The sequence below is a fragment of the Dipteris shenzhenensis genome, chromosome 27 (assembly GCF_047967505.1).
Source record: "Dipteris shenzhenensis isolate YYH24624 ecotype China chromosome 27, Dip_SZ_1.0, whole genome shotgun sequence".
Taxonomy (NCBI): Eukaryota; Viridiplantae; Streptophyta; class Polypodiopsida; order Gleicheniales; family Dipteridaceae; genus Dipteris; species Dipteris shenzhenensis.
The window spans coordinates 4,498,271-4,519,375 of NC_141622.1; the positions used below are offsets into that span (position 1 = coordinate 4,498,271).

At 43.1% G+C, this 21,105-nt stretch overlaps 1 protein-coding gene across 1 annotated transcript in view; it reads left to right on the plus strand.

Moving 5' to 3' along the window:
• Positions 1 to 3,593: 3,593 nt before the first annotated feature.
• LOC147883762 (DNA-directed RNA polymerases II, IV and V subunit 3-like) overlaps positions 3,594 to 21,105 on the plus strand; it is a 28,778-nt gene continuing 11,266 nt past the window's right edge. The window contains exons 1-3 of the mRNA XM_087399021.1: positions 3,594 to 3,612; positions 3,745 to 4,066; positions 7,597 to 7,764. Of these exons, the coding sequence (XP_087255147.1) occupies positions 3,774 to 4,066; positions 7,597 to 7,764 (461 nt within the window). The 5' untranslated portion in view covers positions 3,594 to 3,612; positions 3,745 to 3,773. The remainder of the gene's footprint in view (positions 3,613 to 3,744; positions 4,067 to 7,596; positions 7,765 to 21,105) is intronic.

The following is a 21,105-nucleotide window of genomic DNA, read 5'->3' on the forward strand; positions in this document are numbered from 1 at the left end:
ATTAGATTGTCAACAACAAATCATATAAAGTGTAAAGTGCTTGGAGCAGGTTTTTCAGATGAAGATTTACCACCATTGTTGAGGCCACCATAGACATGGAGCTTTCCATCATTGCTATTAAGCATGACTGGAATCTCCATCTCCATTGATATGAGTTACTACCCTCCTCTTGCTTGCCAATTGAACCTGGTCCTCGACTTTGTCTTCCTCCTCCTCCTATCTCATTGTCACTTGCTACTTACCTCTTGCCTCTTGTTTGCCACCTCCTATCCCCTCAAGAGATCCTATCAATCATTATTGGTATTTTCATTTGATTTTAACTCATTTTCTTCAAGTGTTTTGAGCTAGTTTTTCAGATGAAGATTCACCACCATTGTTGAGGCCACCATAAACATGGAGCTTTCCATCATTGCCACTAAGCATGACCAAAATTCCCATCTCCATTGACATGAGTTACTACCCTCCTCTTGCTTGCCAATTGAGCCTGGTCCTCAACTTTGTCTTCCTCCTCATCTTCCTCCTCCTCCTCCAATCGCATTGCCACTTGCTACCTACCTCTTGCCTCTTGTTTGCCACCTCCTATCCCCTCAAGAGATCCTATCAATCATTATTGGTATTTTCATTTGATTTTAACTCATTTTCTTCAAATATTTTGAAGCAACCATGAATAATATCGAAAGTTTCGGAAGAGAACATCTCAATAGAATTATCATATCTTTACCTTTAGAGATCCTTCTAGTCCGCTGCAACTATTTACAAGTCAACATAAAGACCAAAATTATCGAAGGGAAGGGGAGAAATTCATCACCCTAGCCAACCTAGCTCAGCTTCCCATAAAATTTTATTATAATGAAGTTAAGTCATTATGAATGCAAAGTCACCACAAAATGTAAACTGGTAGCATAAAACCTACCTGGTACACTTGCGAAGATTTCATTCTTAGAGCTATACCATATCTCCTCATCCATGTGGATGTGTCTCTAAAGATGGGGGCAAAGCCTAGGGGATGGAGGTGCTTAATGAAGCTTGAAGATTGTAATGAAAGCGATGAATTTGGGGTAGTGTGTTTTACCTGCACAACATCGATATTATTGTCAAAATTATCGTTGTTGATGCTACGTCAAAGTTTCCATTGCAAACTGTGTATAGATGGTTTCCTCAAATATTTTACTTTTATGCTTCTCTCATTTCCAATTCTTGATGGATTTTTAAAAATGATGACATGCATTGGATTGTGAAATTTTGGAATCTGGATTTTACCATGCATATTGAATTTTTTTATTGCATTTCCCTAAGCGGCTGAATTTTTTGATAGGGTAAGGCAAAATCTAGGGATCCATGACTTGTAATGGTGCAAGACTTGGTATGACTACTAGGTCACTATGGGACCAAGAACTGTACCAAATCTTGTCCCATAAATAGGTCTACACATGCACTTTTTCAAGAAAAACCCTAGTGGCATGCATTGAGGAGAAACTCAGGTTTACTTTATAGCGAGTCTTTTTGCAATGAGTTCACATGTTTTTTTGGAGTATCATAAAAAGTAGGTCATGCCAAATGTAAAAACAATGTTGCAAAACGTGTTTTATTATAAATCGATTATAATTAATTTTTATATCAAATAACTTAGTTATAAAATACAAATTCACCACATAAAATTATGTTAATTATAAATGCAAAAACCATGTTCCAAAGGACAATGCAAAGTAACACCATCTTGAGGTGGCAATGAAAAGTGTATACTATTGTTTTATGTATCTATATAATGTTGGTTCTACACATCAATATAGTTTGATTTTTATGTATGTATATACATAAAAATCAATATAGTTTGATTTTTATGTGTATAATGTTGGTGCTATACATCAATATAGTTTGATTTTTATGTACAAAATATTCTCTTTATTTGCCTCTGCAATTCGCTCTCCTCATGGGTGCCACGATGATGGGCTATATGAATGTGTCCATAATTTCCATGGCATCACATTGATGGTGGCAAAGATAGTAGTAGCTACCAAAGTTCTCCCTGCAAGTCTTTCCCCAAAAGATGAGAGTGCCACATCTTGCCTCTCTAAAATACATTTGTGCATTGATGGAGGTAAAGGCACGAGAGAGATCATTTTTCAAAGTTCCCTACACTTTATTAAATACTCCTTTCCTAAGGCAAAAGCCTCTCTTCTTGTTCAACATAGCCACAAATAAGTCCAGCATTTACCTATACATGATTAAATTGTAGGCTGATTCTGACAATCCAAATAAACCAAAATGCATGAGAACTGATTAATATCCATTGTTCCTATTTCAACTTAGTTGCATCCTCTAAGAGTATGGCTTTCCAATGAAGGGGTTCCCTAGCTTGTATTGAACTACCTTCCATACCTTCCTCGCATTCGAGCATGATGATAGATGTCCTCCCTATGCCCAAGGCATCTTCTATAGTTTCCATCCCCCTTTCCAATTGTATCCCTTCTAGTGTTTGTCCATATTGCTTTGTGTAGGGTAAGCCAAAGCAATTGGAATATTTTTACTTTGGATTATGTTGAGCCTACTCTTCCACCTATACCTATTATCACTTACCTTCTACCTGGCACTTAGAAAAGATGGGTCATCTTTGAACCAATCTTATTAGAGCCAAAATCACATACCAAGTACACTAGCTTATTCTGTGACAACATTAGAATGCATGCACCTGAGAGAGCTTGGCTAAGCAAGTCTTGAAACTAGTAGCACCTATCTTTCTTGCCTCTCTCCTATTTTACCCTATTTGTTTGTTGCTCCAAGTGAATGTAAAAGTCCCACTTGGATATAGGGAACCTTTCAATTCCTCCCAAGCTTGTAATCCTACCCCTCTGATAATTGAGCCCTTTCATAGCCACTTGTACCCCTATCTTTTACCATGTGGAAATCTCCAATCACAAAGGCATTACCCCTAGTGCCTATAAGTGACTCCCAAGTTTTAATCTTGCTCTCAATACTTGTTGGGGAATAGATTGACACCATTGTGAAGCTTAAAAGAAGGTTTTGAGTTCGAATCTTTTCTTGAACGTTTGGGGAAGCCCCCCTAAGACATAGCCTATGCATGAAATAAAATAAGCCATGGAGAAATATAGGTTTAATATGCATAAATAAATAAAGCCTTAGAGAAACATAAGTTCATTAAAGCATAAATAAATTAAGCCATAGATAAACATAGGTTAATTAAGCTTCCATGCACCAAAACTAATTAATTAATGGGTTGGAATAGGAGAGGTGAGTAATAGGTGAAGAGGACAACTTTATTATTTGACCTTTGGAGGATTCCTTGTTCTAGCGTGGGATGCAGTCTAGACCCACAACATCACAGCCTTTATCTTGCGCTGAATTAGTAATTTAGTGTGGACTTTGCTAATTCAACATTGGCTTTGCTTAGTGAAGGAAAAATCTGGTGTTTGATTGGCGAAGACATTTAGGCTTTTTACACACCAAAGCCGCCCATCTTTGGACGAATGATGCGGCCCAATCAATCTTTTAAAATGATCATGGGCGCCTAACCTCTTGCCCTTCCTTTGGTTGAGGTGGAAGCTGAGTGGCGGCCAAGAGAACCGGGCAAGGCACCCACCTCATACGAGAAGAGTTGAGTCCTCCATGGTCCCATGACTTTTCCTTGGGCCCACATTTGGGCCGCGTGTGAAGTGGCTTAGGCTTCAAACGCACTATGAGCTTGATGTTAAAGTTTAAACCTGGGCTTTGCATGCGCGTCTGCAGATTCTATTTGGTCCTGTGGAGTCGCTACCATGGATAATGTGAGCTACCAGCGCTTCCCCACTGTGCGTATTCGCGAGATGAAAGACGATTTCCTGAAGTTCGAACTCAAAAATACGGATGCCAGCATGGCCAATGCTCTCCGTCGCGTTGTGTTGGCTGAAGTGCCCACCATTGCCATAGACCTGGTCGAGATCGAGATGAATTCCTCTGTCCTCAACGACGAGTTTATTGCCCACCGCCTCGGTCTTATTCCGCTCGTTAGCAGCAAGGCTATGCAGATGAAGTTTTCCAGAGATTGTGATGCCTGTGATGGTGATGGCAGGTATTTATACTTTTAGTGCGAATACATGCAAACGCTTATTTTCTCTTTATGTGCTCTGAAGTTACACTGTAATCTTGTGGAACCTTTTCCTAAAGCCAGATTACTTTCTTCATCCTCCCATCATAATTTGCTTCCTTGTTATCTACAGAGAACGGCCTGTTCTCGTCTTTACTATTTATTAAAAACCGGTTTTCAAGGCTAGGTCACTGAAATGCATGATTCCATAGATTATGTATGCTATATTTCGATGCTGATTATTTCAAATCTGTAGAGCCATATTTGTCTAAGAGTTAGCAAATTCTCGATGGATTTGGATGCTCATCCTAAGGTGATGGTTGCGCTTGAAGCTGCTTCCATAATTACGTGTAATGCCAAATGTGTGTTCTATGATTGTCAAAATAGTACGGTGTGGTAGGAGTTAGTTTGAGTCACATGGGTATGAAAGCCCATCTTGTTACTATGCTAGCTAACTGTCAAGCAGTGTTCCATGATACTTTTGACGAAAGTCATATACTTACGAGGTATATGTAAGCTGAGGTCGCTTGCTATTTATGAGGATTAAACGATGGAGATCAGACGATATGATTCAATTGACTTATTTGGGGTGCTATGGGAGCTTTTGTTGTAAGGCACAAAGTTTTGATTTTTCTCTATCTATCTATCTATGTATATGTATGTACATGTGTGTGTGTGTATGCATATATGTACCTCTATCTATCTATCTATACCTGTTTCAGATTATAGACAAGATCAAGAAGGTTTATGTATGCATTTATCCACTTGTTATAAAATTTAACGCTTTTCCACATTAGTCTTCTAAAGCATTATGAGAGACTGATTCCGGCACCATCTTCCTTGAAGTAGTTGTTCATGATGATGAGATCCTCATCTTTAAAAGAGTTAGTAAGATGTTGGCCTTGGTTAAGGTTTGATACACCCTTGGGTTTAAAACCAAGGAAGTACGAATCCAGGAGAGCATTGAGGATTAATAGGTGGTGGTTTCAAAAAGTGACTCTAAACCTCACCAGGAGAGTGGTATCACCCCTAGGGTTAGGATTAGGGATTTATAGGGTTGTGCATGTCTAAGGAGTCTTGTACTCATGTTTTAGTTTGTATTGTTACTTTATAGTTTTCACTGTCTTTTCGTAAGAGGTCCGGGTCTGGCATTTGAATGCAATACACCTTACTTTGAGCACCTATATTGTGTCCATACAGGCTGCTGGTGCAAGAATCTGCTGATAACCTATATCTGTTTGAAGAAAATTCAGAAAAAATCCAACAATTTTCACAACCAAGCAGGTAAAGCTTAGCATAAATATCATAAGCTTTCACGATGTAGTGTTCAAGCCTGAAAGCTTGATCCCACCAGTCTTTAAATGTGTTTGGTGGCAAAAACTTGTGGAGGTAGTTGAAGGGAAGCAAAAAAAGCCAGCTGAGATGGAAGCACGAGAGCTAGATGATTGGGAGCAAAACGCGGGGATGCTATGACTCCCATTGTCCTCAGTCAATAGTACATGTTGTGGTGTTGAGTCTGCAATGGGAGCTTGGGATGTATTTCACAAGAAGTATGAAATAGAGAAGTCTGCAAAATATATCCCAAAACTGATGCAAAGTGGGTGGATAAGCCTTTTCTTATATCATGAGGCGGCTTGACAGTTTTGTGCTCCAATTACTGTAGTTGAGTTAACCAGGAGTGATTGTAACAAACTGGCCTATTTTCTTGGAATTGCACTTTTCTTGAGCATTAAAGTGCTAGAGGAGTGCCTTAGTGGTAGTTTGAAGTGTGGATCTCTTTGCTCCTCTTTGTTATTTACAATATTTATAAGATTTTTTTGAAGCAAGGCACTGTGTGGGTGTGCGCCCCCCCCCCCCTTCCCCCCCCGCTGTCCCGCACTGAACTTCTTTTCTTCTCTCAATTTCACTGAATGGCCGTTGTGGAATTCCTGCCTCCAATAAAGAATGAGGCCTTGACTATGAGCAGTCGTGCTCTTTTGATTATTTATGTGAGTGCTTTCTTGATGGCGATTTCACACATGACCTACCACCTACAATGATGCATCTGCTAGTGCAGCAATGCGTCTCATTCTTTGGGGATTATCAGCTATTGAATTCCACTAGGCTTCCGAGTCTAGCATATCGGATCAATCTCCACTGACTGCGTGTGGTGCGAGACTCAGACAGTTCCCCTTAAACTTGTGTGTCTATCTATTCAGCTCCAACACCTTTTAGTGAACTTGGGGGTGAGCCTTGGTTGTTTGAAAAGAGAGACAAAACTTATGAGGAAAGAGACTTACTAGAGTGTGAACTCTAACATAACTTTGATCTTGATGTTTGATAGACTCTTTAGGTTACTCCAAGCACTTAATCAATTAGTATCACAACCACATAGTGGTAGATGTTTGGTCAATGTTCAGATTTTTTGGGTCTAGGTATGAGCCAAAGAATAGCAAAAAGCTACGTGAACTAGGGGGTCATGGGGCAATTTTTTGAAAGGTACATCTGATTGCACTCAATCTAATAGCAAAAAGCTACGTGAATCAGGGGGTCATGGGGCAATTTTTTGAAAGGTACATTAGGTTGTACTCATTCTATTTCCAAGTGAAATTTGACTAATCCACATGGTTGAATTGGTGTTTGTTTGAAATAATCTAGAGACAGATGTCACAAGGAGCACCGTTTGGCTTAGATTACTTTTGCTTTTTCGCTTTCAATGCTAATCCATGTTTATCCTTTCTTTCTCCTTCCTCGTCCATCCTCCTTCCAACAATAACTTAACTCCGACTGATTGCTTTTGCTTTGCTAATGTATAGGTTGAATGTTTATCCTTTCTTTCTCCTTCCTTGTCCATTCTCCTTCCAACAATAACTTAACTCCAAATACATTTTCATTTCCATCTGCGCCTGCTTGAAACTCTTGGCATGTACTAACTTTTAGAGCATAAATTGCTGATGATTTTCACGGTCCAAACCTTTAAGTCCTTGGACACCTACATGCATACGCTCGACCTTCTACTATAGTCTACAACCCCCACACCCCCTATACCTAACTTGTTTCTTAGAAAGTGTGACTTAAGCTGTGTACGTTGAAAACACATGAAGCCATGTGTTTTATTTATGTTAGTGTGGATGCAACTAGAATTTGTTGAAGATAAGTCAATAACTGGATTTGTTAGGACTAGTGGAGTTGAAGCACATGAAGCCATAATGATTTGTCAATTAATGTTTATGTGGATTTAGCCTCAATTGTTTAATTTAAGTACATAATTGGATTTGTAAAAGAACTATGCTATTGTATACACGCTCAGTGCATTGTGTTTAAGGCATGTCAAGCCATGTGTGTGTAGTTACTTTGAGAAGTTTTCTAGAGCGTCAGAATGTTTTGAAGTGCAACACCACCTTTGGTCTTTTGTTGAAATTTGGTAAATTTTTTTGATGAGCATGTAAATGTTTGGATTAAAGGTCTACCTTGTTGCCTATTTTTTTTGGGTTTCTAGCTTTCTTGATCGTGCAATGGTTGATTGCTTTTTGTAGGTGTGAGTATTGCTCTGTGGAGTTCACCCTTGAAGTCAAGTGCACGTCTGATCAGACACTTGATGTGACAAGCCATGATCTTCGATCTTCTGATCAGGAGGTTATTGCTGTTGATACTGGTGGGCATGGTGACTACAATGGCTTTATTGACGAACCACCTGGGCAAAGGCAAGTCCTTCTTGCATGCGATGGGTGGTATTTCAAAAATTTTAAGGAGATTTTGGCTTTAAGAAAAAAAAAAGGCTAATCGGTGGTATAGTATTGCAAGTTGCATAATCATATGTGACAAATCGTCCTAATTATGGTATCTTCATTGCAAAAGTGTATATTTTTATTATGAATTGAAGTAGTCAATCCACTCGAGGTCTGGATGTCGACATGCAAATAGACCACAACTTGAATGTGCTTGTTTGAATACCATTAAAATCGCTCTTAGTAGCTTTAAAATTCCTGATAGGGCTAATAGGGAGTGGCTACTTCAACTTGACACGTTCTTTTGCAATGTATCTTCTTATGCAATGCTATGATTTATTAATGTCATGAACGGGGAGACGCTCATAATTGCCGTATTTGGTTTGAAATGTTTTTTTAATTCTTCACCTTCTCAACATGCCAATGTCTTCATGCACTCTAGGTACGAGGCGATCATCTATTTGATAGATGACCATCCAGCTATCCCCTCAGAAAACAAGGACATATTGGATTCTTAGTCTTCAAATTGGCACCCTTTGTATATAGGTCCACAAACCCTTGCTGAGTGAGATGGCAGCTCCTCTCGTGACAATTCACGAAGCCATCTGGTAAGGATTTGCTGTGTAACGAATTGGTGGTTGAAGCTAAACCTATGTTGGGTCAAGTGCAATTCAGTGGGTAAGGTTAGGACAGCTAGAAGCAGCAGCAAATTGTTGTGCGATCTACTTTATGTGGTCGCCTAGATAGGCCCCAAAGTCAACCAAAGAGATTACCAATGAAGTCAACTTGAGGGCTGACTGAAGTCCTAATTGGCTTACAAGGCCATACCAGGGCTAAGTGCTAACAAAACCCCTCCATGGTATGGCTGAAGTATCTTGGATACATCTTAGGTGTACTTGGAATCTATATCATAGTTGCACATATTCGTCAAAGATGGATATAGCAACCTATGATAGTACAGGGAGGTCAATGTCACGGAATAAATGGTGCCAAGTGTAAGGCATGTCGAAAAGCCTCAACCTTGGGTTGTGGTAGAGCCTTAGTGAAGAGATCTGCTAAGTTATCCTCTGTGGGAACTTAGGACAACTTTTATATCTCCAGCTGACAGGCGCTCGATATTGCACCTCCATGTGCTTGTTACGTGCAATGGCCAAAGCATCCTGGTTGTTAGTGTAGGTCATGGTAGAGGTGGTATGGCGGACATCAAGATCGGCAAGTAACCTACTAAGCCAAACAAAGTCTACGGCTGTGAAGGCTGCCCTATACTCAGCTTCACAACTTTAAGTAGCAACTATAGGCTGCTTCCTGCTGAATCAAGAAATGCATGAAAAGCCAAGCATGAAACGGTTGCCACTGTGAGCCACCCTCATGTCCTAACAACCTGCGTAATCACTGTTTGTGAATGCATGCAAATCTAGTGAAGACTGGTCACTAGAGAAAAGTCCCAAATGCTGTGTGGCCTTTAAGTAACAAAAGACTTGATTCACTGCTTGCCAATGTTGCTGGGAAACGACATACTGCAAATCAGGCCGGGTATGACATTAGTAAATAAGGCAGCCCACATCCTGCTGATAAAAAGTGGCATCAAATGGGGCACTCCCATCTTTGAAAGAGAAATGGAAGCAAGGCTCCAATGGAGTAGAAACCGGCTTGCAATTGTTGAATTGGAAGCGCTGCAAGCGGTGTCCAATATATTTGGATTGACTCATCATTATTTTCCCCTCGACATTAACAAACTGTCATTATGCCCCCCTCAACATTAGCAAACTGCCCAAATAGTAGTGCAACCTGCCTATATCTGACATTGCAAATGATTTGTGCAAATCTGCCTTGAAATCTGCAATTTTGTGCGTGTTGTGTCCAATGATAAGCATGTCCATTGTCATCCACGTAAAGAATTAAAATCAGAAATTCTGACTCACTCTTCCGGATATAAAGAGTGGCCTCTGTAGGGCTGTTCTGAAACCCAAGGCATAGCAAAAGAGAATGTATCTTGGCGTATCATGCCTGTGGTGCTTTCTTCAAACCATAGAGGGCCTTTTTCAGCCGGCATACCTGAGTTTCAGAACCTGCAACCTCAAATCCTGGTATGGTATCCAATACATTAGAGGCTTCTACTGATGGCTGTTTTTTACAGTCCAGCCAAGGTCAAGCTGCATGCTCAGCAAAAACCATGTCTCTACTGACAATTACCTTGCCTGTTCTAGGCTGAAACAACCTGTATCCTTTGCTTTGTGAGCTGTAGCCAATGAAATGCATTTGATGGCCTTATCATCAAGCTTATGCCTCAGCTGAGAGGTTACACGTGCATATGCAAGAGATCCAAACACTCGCATGTGAGATTATAGGCTAGTGGCATGTCCATGCTTCACAAGGGGTCATGGTCTTCAGGCTCGAGTGAGTGCTCGGTTGAGCACATGGTTGGCACACATAACGGCATCCAAATTAGGCAAAGACTTCCCCTTACGCATGTACTTATCCATTTCCGTAGATGTTCATTTTTCCATTCTACAAGTCCATTTTGTTGCGGAGTGTATGGCAATTTGCATTGATGTACGATACCCTGGGCTGCTAAAAATCAGAAAACTCCTTGGGTAAGTATCCGCAAATTGGCCTCATTCCTAATCTGATAGAGATTGGCCATGCAACCTTGGCTGTCTTGCGAGATATAACAAACCTCTTGCTATTCATAGCAATCACAACATGTACCTGTGCATCTCTTTGATCCTAACGAAACTGCTGGAGTGTGGGAGGAACTGCAGCATGCAACGTGTTGTAGAAACAGCTTTCTGTAGTAGAGACTGCAAGATGAGCTTATTTTTGGCGAACGGTGTATGGGTCCAAATTTGATGTTCTTAAGCTGCAATGACAACACAAATGACTAGAAATGGACATGGAATAGTGATAGGACTGTGCAAAGCTGTCGTGGCAGCTAAATCTGCAAGTGGAACAAGAAACGAGAGCTAATCTTGAAAAACGAGCTGAAACTGAGCATGGGGGAAGTTGGTAGGAGTCAAGAACACTGCTCTGATACAACTATTGGGTGCGGGGAGCAATGGAACTGGATTGGAATGCAAGGAGGCAAACAACAGTTGAGGAAAGGAAGAGACCCACCAAATGGATAATAAAGAAAGCTCATGTGCTGGCGTATATAGGTCTTAAAGTCAACCAAAGAGTTGACCAAGGAAGTCAACCTGAGGGTTGGCTGAAGGCCATAAATGATAAGAAGTGGTTGAGCACACGATTGGTACACATAGTTGCTTCCATCCCAAAATTTGTGTGGCAACCCCTTGGTTTAATCATGCATTGGGCCATCTCCATGCGTGACAGTCGATTTTTACCTCCAGCCACAGCATTTTGCTTAGGAGTGTAACACACAGTGTATTGATGTGTGATGCCCTTCTCAGCCAAGAATTTTGCAAATTCATTTGACATGTATTCCACCTTTCTGTTGGAAAGTAGGTTTGGCACTTTGCATTCTGAATGACTTTCAACCAAAGCAATGAAACGCTTGAAGACCATTAAAGCTTCTGAAAAATTTTCAAGTGAAAACACCCAAGCAAACCTTAAAAATCATCAATAAATGTGACAAGGTAGAGATGATTTCCCAAGGATGGAGTCCTTATGGGGCCGCAAACATCTCTATGAATTAGCTACAATTTTCTGGCAACCCAAACAGCACTATCCTTTGGATAAGAAAATCTGTGCATTGTATTGAAAATGCAACCGTCACAAATAGTTTTTGGGGGGAACTTCCAAATGTGGCAACGCATCAACCGTATGATATCTTTGTAAGAGCACCATGCTGCCATAGTTGACATGTCCAAACTTGGTATGCTCCAACTTGCATCATGCATGGTAGAGGTAGGAGTAGAAGCAATACAAACACTGTGTGACCACTTCTCAAAACTATCAAGCCGAAACAATCCATGATAGAGAGTAATAGACATTAACATGGCATAGTAATTTTCTCGCTCAGCTCGTCGTCGTCGCCGCTCAGCCCATCCGTCGCCTGTCTCAGTTGCCTCCTACCCTGCCTAATCTATCTAATCTAATCTAATCTAACATATCTACCTAGCTAACCAGCTAGCAGAGCCACTGCCAGCAGCCAACAGCTGCCATAAGCCAGCAGCCCCCAACAACCGTCAGTAGCCGCTAGCTGCTAGCCCCCCCTAGCCCGTCGTCACCAACAAACCCTCTAGTCCCGTCGTCCCCCCCCCCCCCCAACCCTAACCTTAACCCTAATCTCGAGCTAGGCTAAATCCTAACCCTAACCCCGAGTTGGGCTAAACCCCCAACCCAACCCTGGGGTTAGGTTCAGATAGGGGATTCTACAGATAGCCAATTATGAACTGGCCTATCCTCTCCTCCAAGTCCCCCTCAACTCCTTCAATCTCCATTAGGACTCGATACTCTACAGTTGTAGCAATGACACCCTCTCCCTATGCACGCAATTATCAACAAGAAGGCTCCAAACGACCCATCCTTGGGCAACAGGATCAGATTTTTTATCTACAACAAGCAGTGAGAGAGCTACGATTGGAACTAGTAGAAGTAAAAGTTCGACTTCACATACTGGAAGGGCCTAGTAAGCAGGCAGTAATTGATGAGGCTGTAAAATCTTGTAAGGACTCCTCCCCTACCCCACAGCTAGTCTCTACAGTCAAAGATCTTGTTCACATTGAAGTACAAACTGTTAGAAATGACCCAACAGAGGGTACGCACAGCGGAAGACTGATAGTAATGCCTAGGAGCTCACATAGTGTGATGTGGGGTGTGGAATCACTTACTTCTCAACTTATGTGCATAGATGTGCAAGCCAGTAAATAGACAATGCTCAGAGACAAATATAGAAGCAACACTTTATATTTCCATCCGTCGAGAAACTAGGACAAGATACAATACCAAAAGGTCCTTCTACTACAAGCCTGGCACTTCTAGATCTTTGAGCCTGCGTGCTCCACCTCGAGCATATGTAGACTCTCTGTCTAGATCCCTTCCACCTTGCTGTCCGGAAGCCAGCCTAGGTGGGTTGCCACTCTAGCTCAGTCTGCAGCTTCTCCTAGGTCACCTTGTCCTCCTGAATGTAGGCCTGAGGCTCCCCCTTTGCTGCTCCTGTCTGCTGTCCCGAGGGCTGCTCCAAGTGATGAATGAATGAGGCCCAATGCCTCCTCTTTTATAGGCCCAAGGGGCCCTGAAATGGACCGACCTGGTAGGGCCAACCCCTAGGTCTGTTTGGGCCGACCAGACTGGCTGACCTGGTCTGTAACAAACCTACTTGGTTGGCTGGTCCAACCAGCCCTATAAAAGGGCCTTTGGCAGCCCCTTTTGGGCTGCTGCCTTTGCCCCTTCCTGCGCCTATTGCAGGCCTGTTTGCAGGCCTTATGCCTGCCCATAGACCCCTGCCATGCAGCCGTACAGGTTCGTGCCTTGTTCAGGACCTGCTGCAGGCAATAACCCTGTGCACAAGCCTTCCCAAACAGGTCGCCATGCTGCGCCTCCAATTGCAGGTCCATGGCCTGCCCTTTGTCTTGGCAGCTTCTTGACAGCTGCCCGCATGGCAGCTCATGTGCTGCCCATGTGGCAGCCCCAATATTTCCAGGTCTACCTCCCCTATGCTCTCCTCATATGGGGGCTTACAGATGGGGAGGTGACCATTCCAACACAAACAGCTAAGAAGGAAGTGATTATGGAAGTGGATACCAAAGCAAGTAAGTCTGATATTCAAGCAAAGATTAAAGAACACGAAGCTAGATGTGATAATGTGCTGAAGATTAGAATAGGGGGACTTCCAGAAGATTGGCACAAAGAGGAGGACACTTATAGTGAAATATTGACAAAGATCAACCCAACATTGAATGGACGGATGATGATGAGCAAGATGATGATGACTCCAGGCCCACTTCTATTATGCACTACAAAGGTCAGGCAATCCTTACACTGAAGTCAAAAGATATGTGAATCAAGCTTTTTCGACAATCTTACAAGCTAAAGGGTACCAAAGTATGGATAGCTGAAGAGCTTACACAAGCTCAACTAAAAAATAAGGCGACTGAATTAGCTAAAGTCAGGGCTGCTAGAAAGGATGGAAAATGGGCCGTTTACCATGAAGGTGTAGCCCTAATTAGAGAGTTTAAATCAAAACCAAAAGACTCTCATTCTTAAACTGATGTATGGCTGATTACTCTTTTAGACTATTATGTAGGTACTCTAAATAAATGGGGGTTGCTTTTGCACTCCTTGGGAGCTGCCATGCGCCCTCCCTAAAGGAGTTGTACTAGAGGGTTTCTTGCTGTCCCATAGACCTTTTGGTCTCTAGTGGACGTTAATAGACTTTCTTTCTTTCTTTCTTTCTTTCTAATTGGAATGCGGGCCTATGAGACAAAGTGCAAAACCAAAAGGTAACTCATACAAGCCACTAGGGGCTGAAGCAAAGGTCTCACTAAGGCCCTTGCTGAGTGCTAAAGTGCTAAGCTAGCGAACAAAATAGTAGAGTAGCAAAAGCAAAATATCTCAGAAGAGTATGAGGTGCTCAAAGCTAACGTCCCCACTACATGCCCAGATTCCATATATCCAGGTAACTTGGTGGCTCTCTGATGAGATGTGAGGAGCTCTCGTATCTGTGTCTATTGAGCTGTCTCTTGATGCGGTGGAGGGCGTGGTCTCCTCGATCTCTGGATCCGGTGGGCTGTGTCAAGGGTGACGCCTCGTCTCTGGTGGTCACCTCTGAGGAGGGTTGAAGTAGGCCGAACTACGATCGTGCGTGCTCTGGTACCTCTCTCTGTCGCACGTGGAGTGCGTGTCTCTCATTTGGCAGCATCGTGGCGGGGACTCCTATTGCTAGGAACTTACTTAGATGCTCCTATTGCTGGGAACTTACTTAGATGCATAAAAATCTGTAACAAGTGTCTGTGCTCTGTCAATCTTGGTGGCCTGTGGCATCAATCCCTGCTGCTCTCGGGTGATTGTATCAGTATATCTCTGTGTCGTCGCATCTCAATTAGATAGAGCCTAACACAAACCTGATCGGGAAAATGGATCAACTGCGTAAGTGAACCAAAGCCATGCCCCTCCTGAAAGAGGCAGTAATATTGCCCTCGGATCTCATAGTAGACTGGGTAGACTCATAGAAAGTGCTCCTTCGTCTCGATCTCCTCCATCCGGCACAGTGTGCAGATCCTCTACTCTCTGGGTATGCCTGCAGCTCTCCCTGCCTCGATCTGTAGCTGATGTGACGAGACTTGCAACTGACCGATGGCGATCCTCAATGCATGTGAGACTCTCCTATCCTCAAGGTACTGAGGTATGATGACGAGACCATGCTCCGAAACCCTTAGGAAGTGGTCATGGTAGAACTGGATCTTGGTGGAGAGCCCCAATCCCTAAATGTATGTAGCTGGAGGAGGTCAAGGAAAAGAGGGAAGGAGAGTGAATGCTGGAGATAGATAGATAGATAGATAGAGAGAGAGAGAGAGAGAGAGAGAGAGAGAGAGAGAGAGAGATGATGATGAAGTATTTGAAATATTATTTAGTTTTTTTGTGTCAGGGGTTAGGTTAAAGGAGAGAGGGAAAGAGGGGCAAATAAAGAGAGGGATAGAGGAAGATAGCTATAGAAAAAGAGAGAGGAAGACAATTGAAGAGAGAGAGAGAGAGAGAGAGAGAGAGAGAGAGAGAGAGAGAGAGAGAGAGAGAGAGAGGAGATTGTGAATTTTGAGGGAAATATGTTTATGGGTGAGTAGAGAGAGGATGAGACCTAGTGTTAATCATATGGTATTGGATTAGGGACTATGGAGATGGGAAATAGTAGATATTGAGGTACTTTACAGTCTGTTATATTGAAAAACATCATGGATGAGCGTGAGGAATGGATTCCTCAACTTTACAGGAAATATTCTTGGATCACAATGCGACCCACTAATTGTGGGTGTTATAAAGTGGCTTGGGAGGATGCAAAGGACATCTCCAAACATTGGAAAGGTGGAACCATGGATTTAAAAATGTCTCCCGACAACTAGACAGGCGCTTATGTATATATTCAACATGTCTTTACCCATGAGGACATACCCGTGCATTCGGATGTAGGCCTTCCATATCGTGCATTTGTTTGATAGATTTGTATCCATCCAACTACAAGGAGTGGGAGCATGCAACATGCATAATTGGTGTGTTGCATGTCCTTCATGCTAACGGTAGCCTTTGGTATGAAGGTCACACACCTTCAGAGTTGAAGAAGGATGGGAACTTATTTTATGACTTGATGTCCATCGTGCCGGATCAAGAAGGTCAGTATGTCCATCTGTATGATAGGATAATCTTGGGTGGTGCATCCATGCTGTACTGAAAGCGGGGAAGTCTGTCCATCTCAATGACGTGACTACCAAACCATGTAGATACCCGTGCGTACCATGCTGTGTCAACAATGGGGGACTGAGGGCTTGCTCCGAATCATCCTGGGTCCCATAATCACTTGTAGGCTCTCAAATCTCTTCCACTTTGTCGCTGAAACACTACTCCCCTAGAAAGGTTCTGCATACATGGCAGTCGGTCACACCAGCGTGTCAGAGGGTCTTGGAAGTGTGCCTGGAAGCATCGCCTCTCTAGTCTAGCCAGAGCACCTTCCCCTCGTGTGAGTCGTGCCGTACTTGCATGGGTCATTGTGAAACCTGGTCCAGTGAACACAACCCCCAAGTATGTGTAAGAGTGCACTAGTGTTCTCAATCCAATTTGATAGACCTCCTGGGGCACCTACTCTCCCTCTAATGGACTCATATAGACTCATGACCCCCCAGATCATGATCTGTGGGAGCTGCAGCTCCTGTAATCTTTTGAGCAGGCGAGAACGTGGGACAATGTCAAATGCCTGAATGGAAGTCTACGAAGTAAGTGTAGACTTTTTGATGCCTGGACTTCGCCTCCTTGATGATAGCCCTCAAGGTGAAAATGTGGTCTAGGGTGGAATGCTGTCTCTGAAAACCTGCTTGTCCAAGAGCTCGTTGCGCGTGACCCTCTGTGTGATTGCTAATCTCCCTCTCTGGTACCAACCCATATATCTTAGCCAGAGTGTGGGCAATCATAAGAGTGCGGTAGTTCCCAGTGTCCATGGAATCACTTGCCTTGTGTATTGGTACTACGGTGGTTGTACTCCAAGTAGGCGGGAAGCCATGGCGTACGGCATGGTTGATGTGCAAGGATTAGGGTCAAGATCTCTTGTCCGTGTGCAAAGTGCTCATTTGTAGTCCCTCATGATCCAGTGATCCCCTGTTATGAAGCCAAAGAAGAGCAGCCCATACATTCTGTGTAGTAAACAAGTGACAAGTAGTGGGTCTGGGCATAGAGGACATATCAGGTGGTCCCTGACCTGGGACATCATAGAGAGAGCATGCATATGTATGCCATACTACTAGATCTGTGATGGGGATGGGCGACTTCCCCTCTGACAAGAGCCCCCATCCCGTGGTAGGATCTACTCCGTGAAAGGATCTGATCACCCATCCATCCCATGTATGAGGAGCCCGCTTCTCACGCCGTCACTTGACGTGAGATCCGCTGTGCCTCTGGTGAAGTCAAATGCCCTAGTGCTCGCTCACGTGTAATGTGGGCTCTCATCTCTCTGCACTCATCATCAAACCAGGGGTTAAGGGCATCTTCCCATATGGGACATGTGCAGGTCGAGTCGTGCAAAAGGATCTGGTGGCCACATCCTGTATCATGTCATCCACATAAAGAATTAAAATCACAAATTCTGATTCACTCTTCTGGACATAAAGTTTGGCCTCTGTAGGGCTGTTCTGAAATCTAAAGCATAGCAAAACAAAATGTATCTTGGCATACCATGCCCGCTGTGCCTGCTTCAAACCATAGGTGGATTTTTTCAGCGAACATACCTGATTTTCAAAACCTTCAACCTCAAATCTTGGAGGTTGGGTGACATAGACTGTTCCAGTAAATCCCCATGAAGGAAAGCGGTTTTAATGTCCAACTTGTGAACCTCCCAATGCTTATGGGGTGCAAGAGCAATAACCCACTGAATAGTCTTAATGCTTGAAGTGGGAGCAAATGTCTCCTCAAAGTCAATGCCGCTGGGCGTAGCCTTTTGCAACAAGGTGGCTTTGTAACAGTTAACAGTTCTGTTTCAATTTGTACACCCACTTAGTGCCTATGGCATACTCGCCGGCAGGCAAAGTCATACTACTCTCAAGTTCCATTAGCATGAATAGATTCTTGTTCAGCCCTCATGCCTTGCATCCATCCATTGCTTTCAAATGCATCTCTGTGACATAGAGGTTCCTCAGCACAGGCAGTGGCACATGAGAGCATCTATCCAAAATTTATTTGGCAGACTTGCCCTTAAGCATATAGCCGGGCATTTCCATTAAAGACCGGTTCTTTTGCTCTACAACACCATTCTGTTGCAGGGTGTAAGGAGGAGTGGATTGATGAATGATTCCCGGACTGCCAAAAAATTAGCAAACTCTGAGACATATACTCACCTCCCCATCTGTATGGAGAATCAAGAGTTTCTATCCACACTCATTTTCAGCCATGGCTAAAAATTTCTTGAAGCCCACAAAGACATCAGACCTGGCTTTGAGAGGATAGACCCATGTGTGTGTAAGTGACAAAATAGTAGAAACCCACAAGAGAAGCTGTCTGCACCGGACCACAGACATCACTGTGCACTAAGTGCAACTTCCTGGATGTACCAAGGGTCCCATCTTTTGGGAATGAGGACCTATGCACTTTTCCCAACAAACAGCTCTGACAACTGTGCTATTTAGGTGCATGCATATTTGGAAGATCCATAACCATATCCTGTGTATGCATTTTGACCAGACTTTTATAATTGAGGTGCCCCAACCTCTCATGCCATAAGTATGTCTGAAATTACAGATTCAAAAGCATAGGCGAGTGCATTAGTTTCAATAGGTGGCTGACTTTCATATGCATTTTGATGATACAAGGTTCTAGAACATGTCCTAGTAAGCACAATGCAATTATTATGCCGATTGCCATAAACGGCACAACGATAACCATCAAAGACAACCTTGAAGCCATTGTTAGAAATTGCTGAGATGGAAATCAGAGTGACTGTATCCCCTAACACAGAAATAACCTCAACCTGTCCAATTTCTCTGACAGGATAGGAGCCATTGTTTGAACAAGTGACAATCCCCCCTTGGGAGTATCACGCAATATGATACAAATTTCAGCTGCCTGTAGGAGGTGATGTGCTTTGAAGCACCATTAACAAAATACTGGCTAGAGTTCAAATTTGAAAGTAATAAGGCGGAAGCATCCAAGGACAAATCATAATGGCATGTCACAACAAATGCCCACTCATCGTGAGCAAAATGTGCTACCTCATTGCTGTGCTCATCATTTGTGCCTGAAATTCGCTGCTATTTCTTCTTCTCCTCAAAAGCAATGCGCTTCTACTCACCACAGAATTGAGGGGCTCAAGATGGTCGCAGTGTCACATGGAGAGTCTTGAGGCAGGGGCAGAATCGAGGAGGTCGCACGGAGAGCTTGATGGTGGGCATGCTGCTTACAGTGCTGAGGCTTCGAGACAGAGACTGTTGAGTGGCTCATACAGAGCCTACTAAATTTTGCGTGACGGACTCAGATGGAGAGTGGGTTGGAACTTGGACTCATACACCTTTAGGATCCTGATCCCGGACTCTTGGCATAGAGACCCATCCGAACTACATGATGTGTGATGAGCTTTCCCTGGTCAAAGACCTACGGGGCTACTACCTAGGAGACTTAGATGCAAACCCCTCCACTCTTGGTCTATTCCTGAGGACCAAGCCTCTAGGCTCTCCTAGGGAGGAGGTGGTGAGATGATGTCCAATGTTTACTATACTGAGAACATGTGCCCTTTATCCAAAATAAGTTCTACCACCCTTCCTACCACTACTCTCCACAACTCTTGTCAAAGTATCAAATACTGTTTTTAGTCATCTAATGGGACGTCATGGGATCCAATTGCATTTTCCTTGGTTGCACGCAAGGAAAATAGCTCCCACAAATAGGCTGGTTCTCTGTAACTATTATCATATTTCAACCATCACTCAGATATGTCATGACCTGATTTCCTGCGGTAAATACAACGCTGCCCCTTCCCATTAGCAGCGGAAGAAGAGGATGAGGTGCCAGATGAAGGTTTGGGCTTGCTGTAATTTTTCCCACCTTTGCCCTTGTGATCAGGGGCAAAGGCCTGATCTGCAAGAATCAAAGTAGCTCGGTTTCGACGACTCTGCTGCTCCTGCAAGAGTAGGGAAACAAGCTGATTGAAGGAATAGTTTTTGGGAGGTTACCCATAGGCATTAACCTCAATGTCCTAGCCCATCAAGTGCCGTGGAAATGACTTGTGCATGTGGTACAATCTCACCCACATCAATAAGCTACTCACTATAGTTCTTGGCTTTGGTGAGATAAGCATCTATGCTGTCCCCTTCCTGCATGGGTACACTGTCAAGCTATCTCCTCAAAAAGGCAACTGTGGCCTCATTAAGAACTTGATACAAACGGGCCAAAGTATCCAAACATCCTTGGCTGTCTTGCAAGATCTCATGTGAGGAATAATGAATCTCTTGCATGCAAATGCGATCAAGGCATGGGCCTGGGCATCCCTTTGATCCCACCTGATGGAGGAGGATCTGGGACAGCAACAGTAGTAGAGCCAAAAGTGGCTGTAGTACATATGTGGTGGATGCGGTAACAGCAAGTGCCAGTGGTGGAGAGGTAGGTCTAGTCTTTGATCCATTGACAATACCCCAGAAATTTCTGGATACCAAGAAGTGACACACCAAGTATGACCACATGTGGTAGTTAGTACCATCAAGTTTGTCTTCAACTGAAATCATTCCAAAGAAACCCATGTTGGCCATTGCAAATAAAAATCCCCAAAAAAGAAAATAACCACAAATGTCAAGGCCTCAAGGCTATGCAATGAGGATGTCAATCTTGTAAAAACCCCAAATTTTCAAAAAAGGAAAGTATGCCAGAACAGAGGGTAAAGCGAAATTTTTACTCAATGTCACTCTACCAGCTCAATCACTGCAATAACCTGTCATCGACCTCAAGAAACCTCAAAATCTGGCAAATCGCATTGCTAAAATTAGCAAACACACAAAATTCCAAAATATGTTTGTACTAGGCAAATGCCGCAAACATGTTTGTACTAGGTAAATGTCACTACAATGTGACTGCAAATCTGAACCTGCAAGCTGCAAACATGACCCAAAGCAAGGCCAAATGTAGTGGAGCTAGCTGTACAGACACAATGTAGATTAAGTGACGCAGGTTGTACGAAGG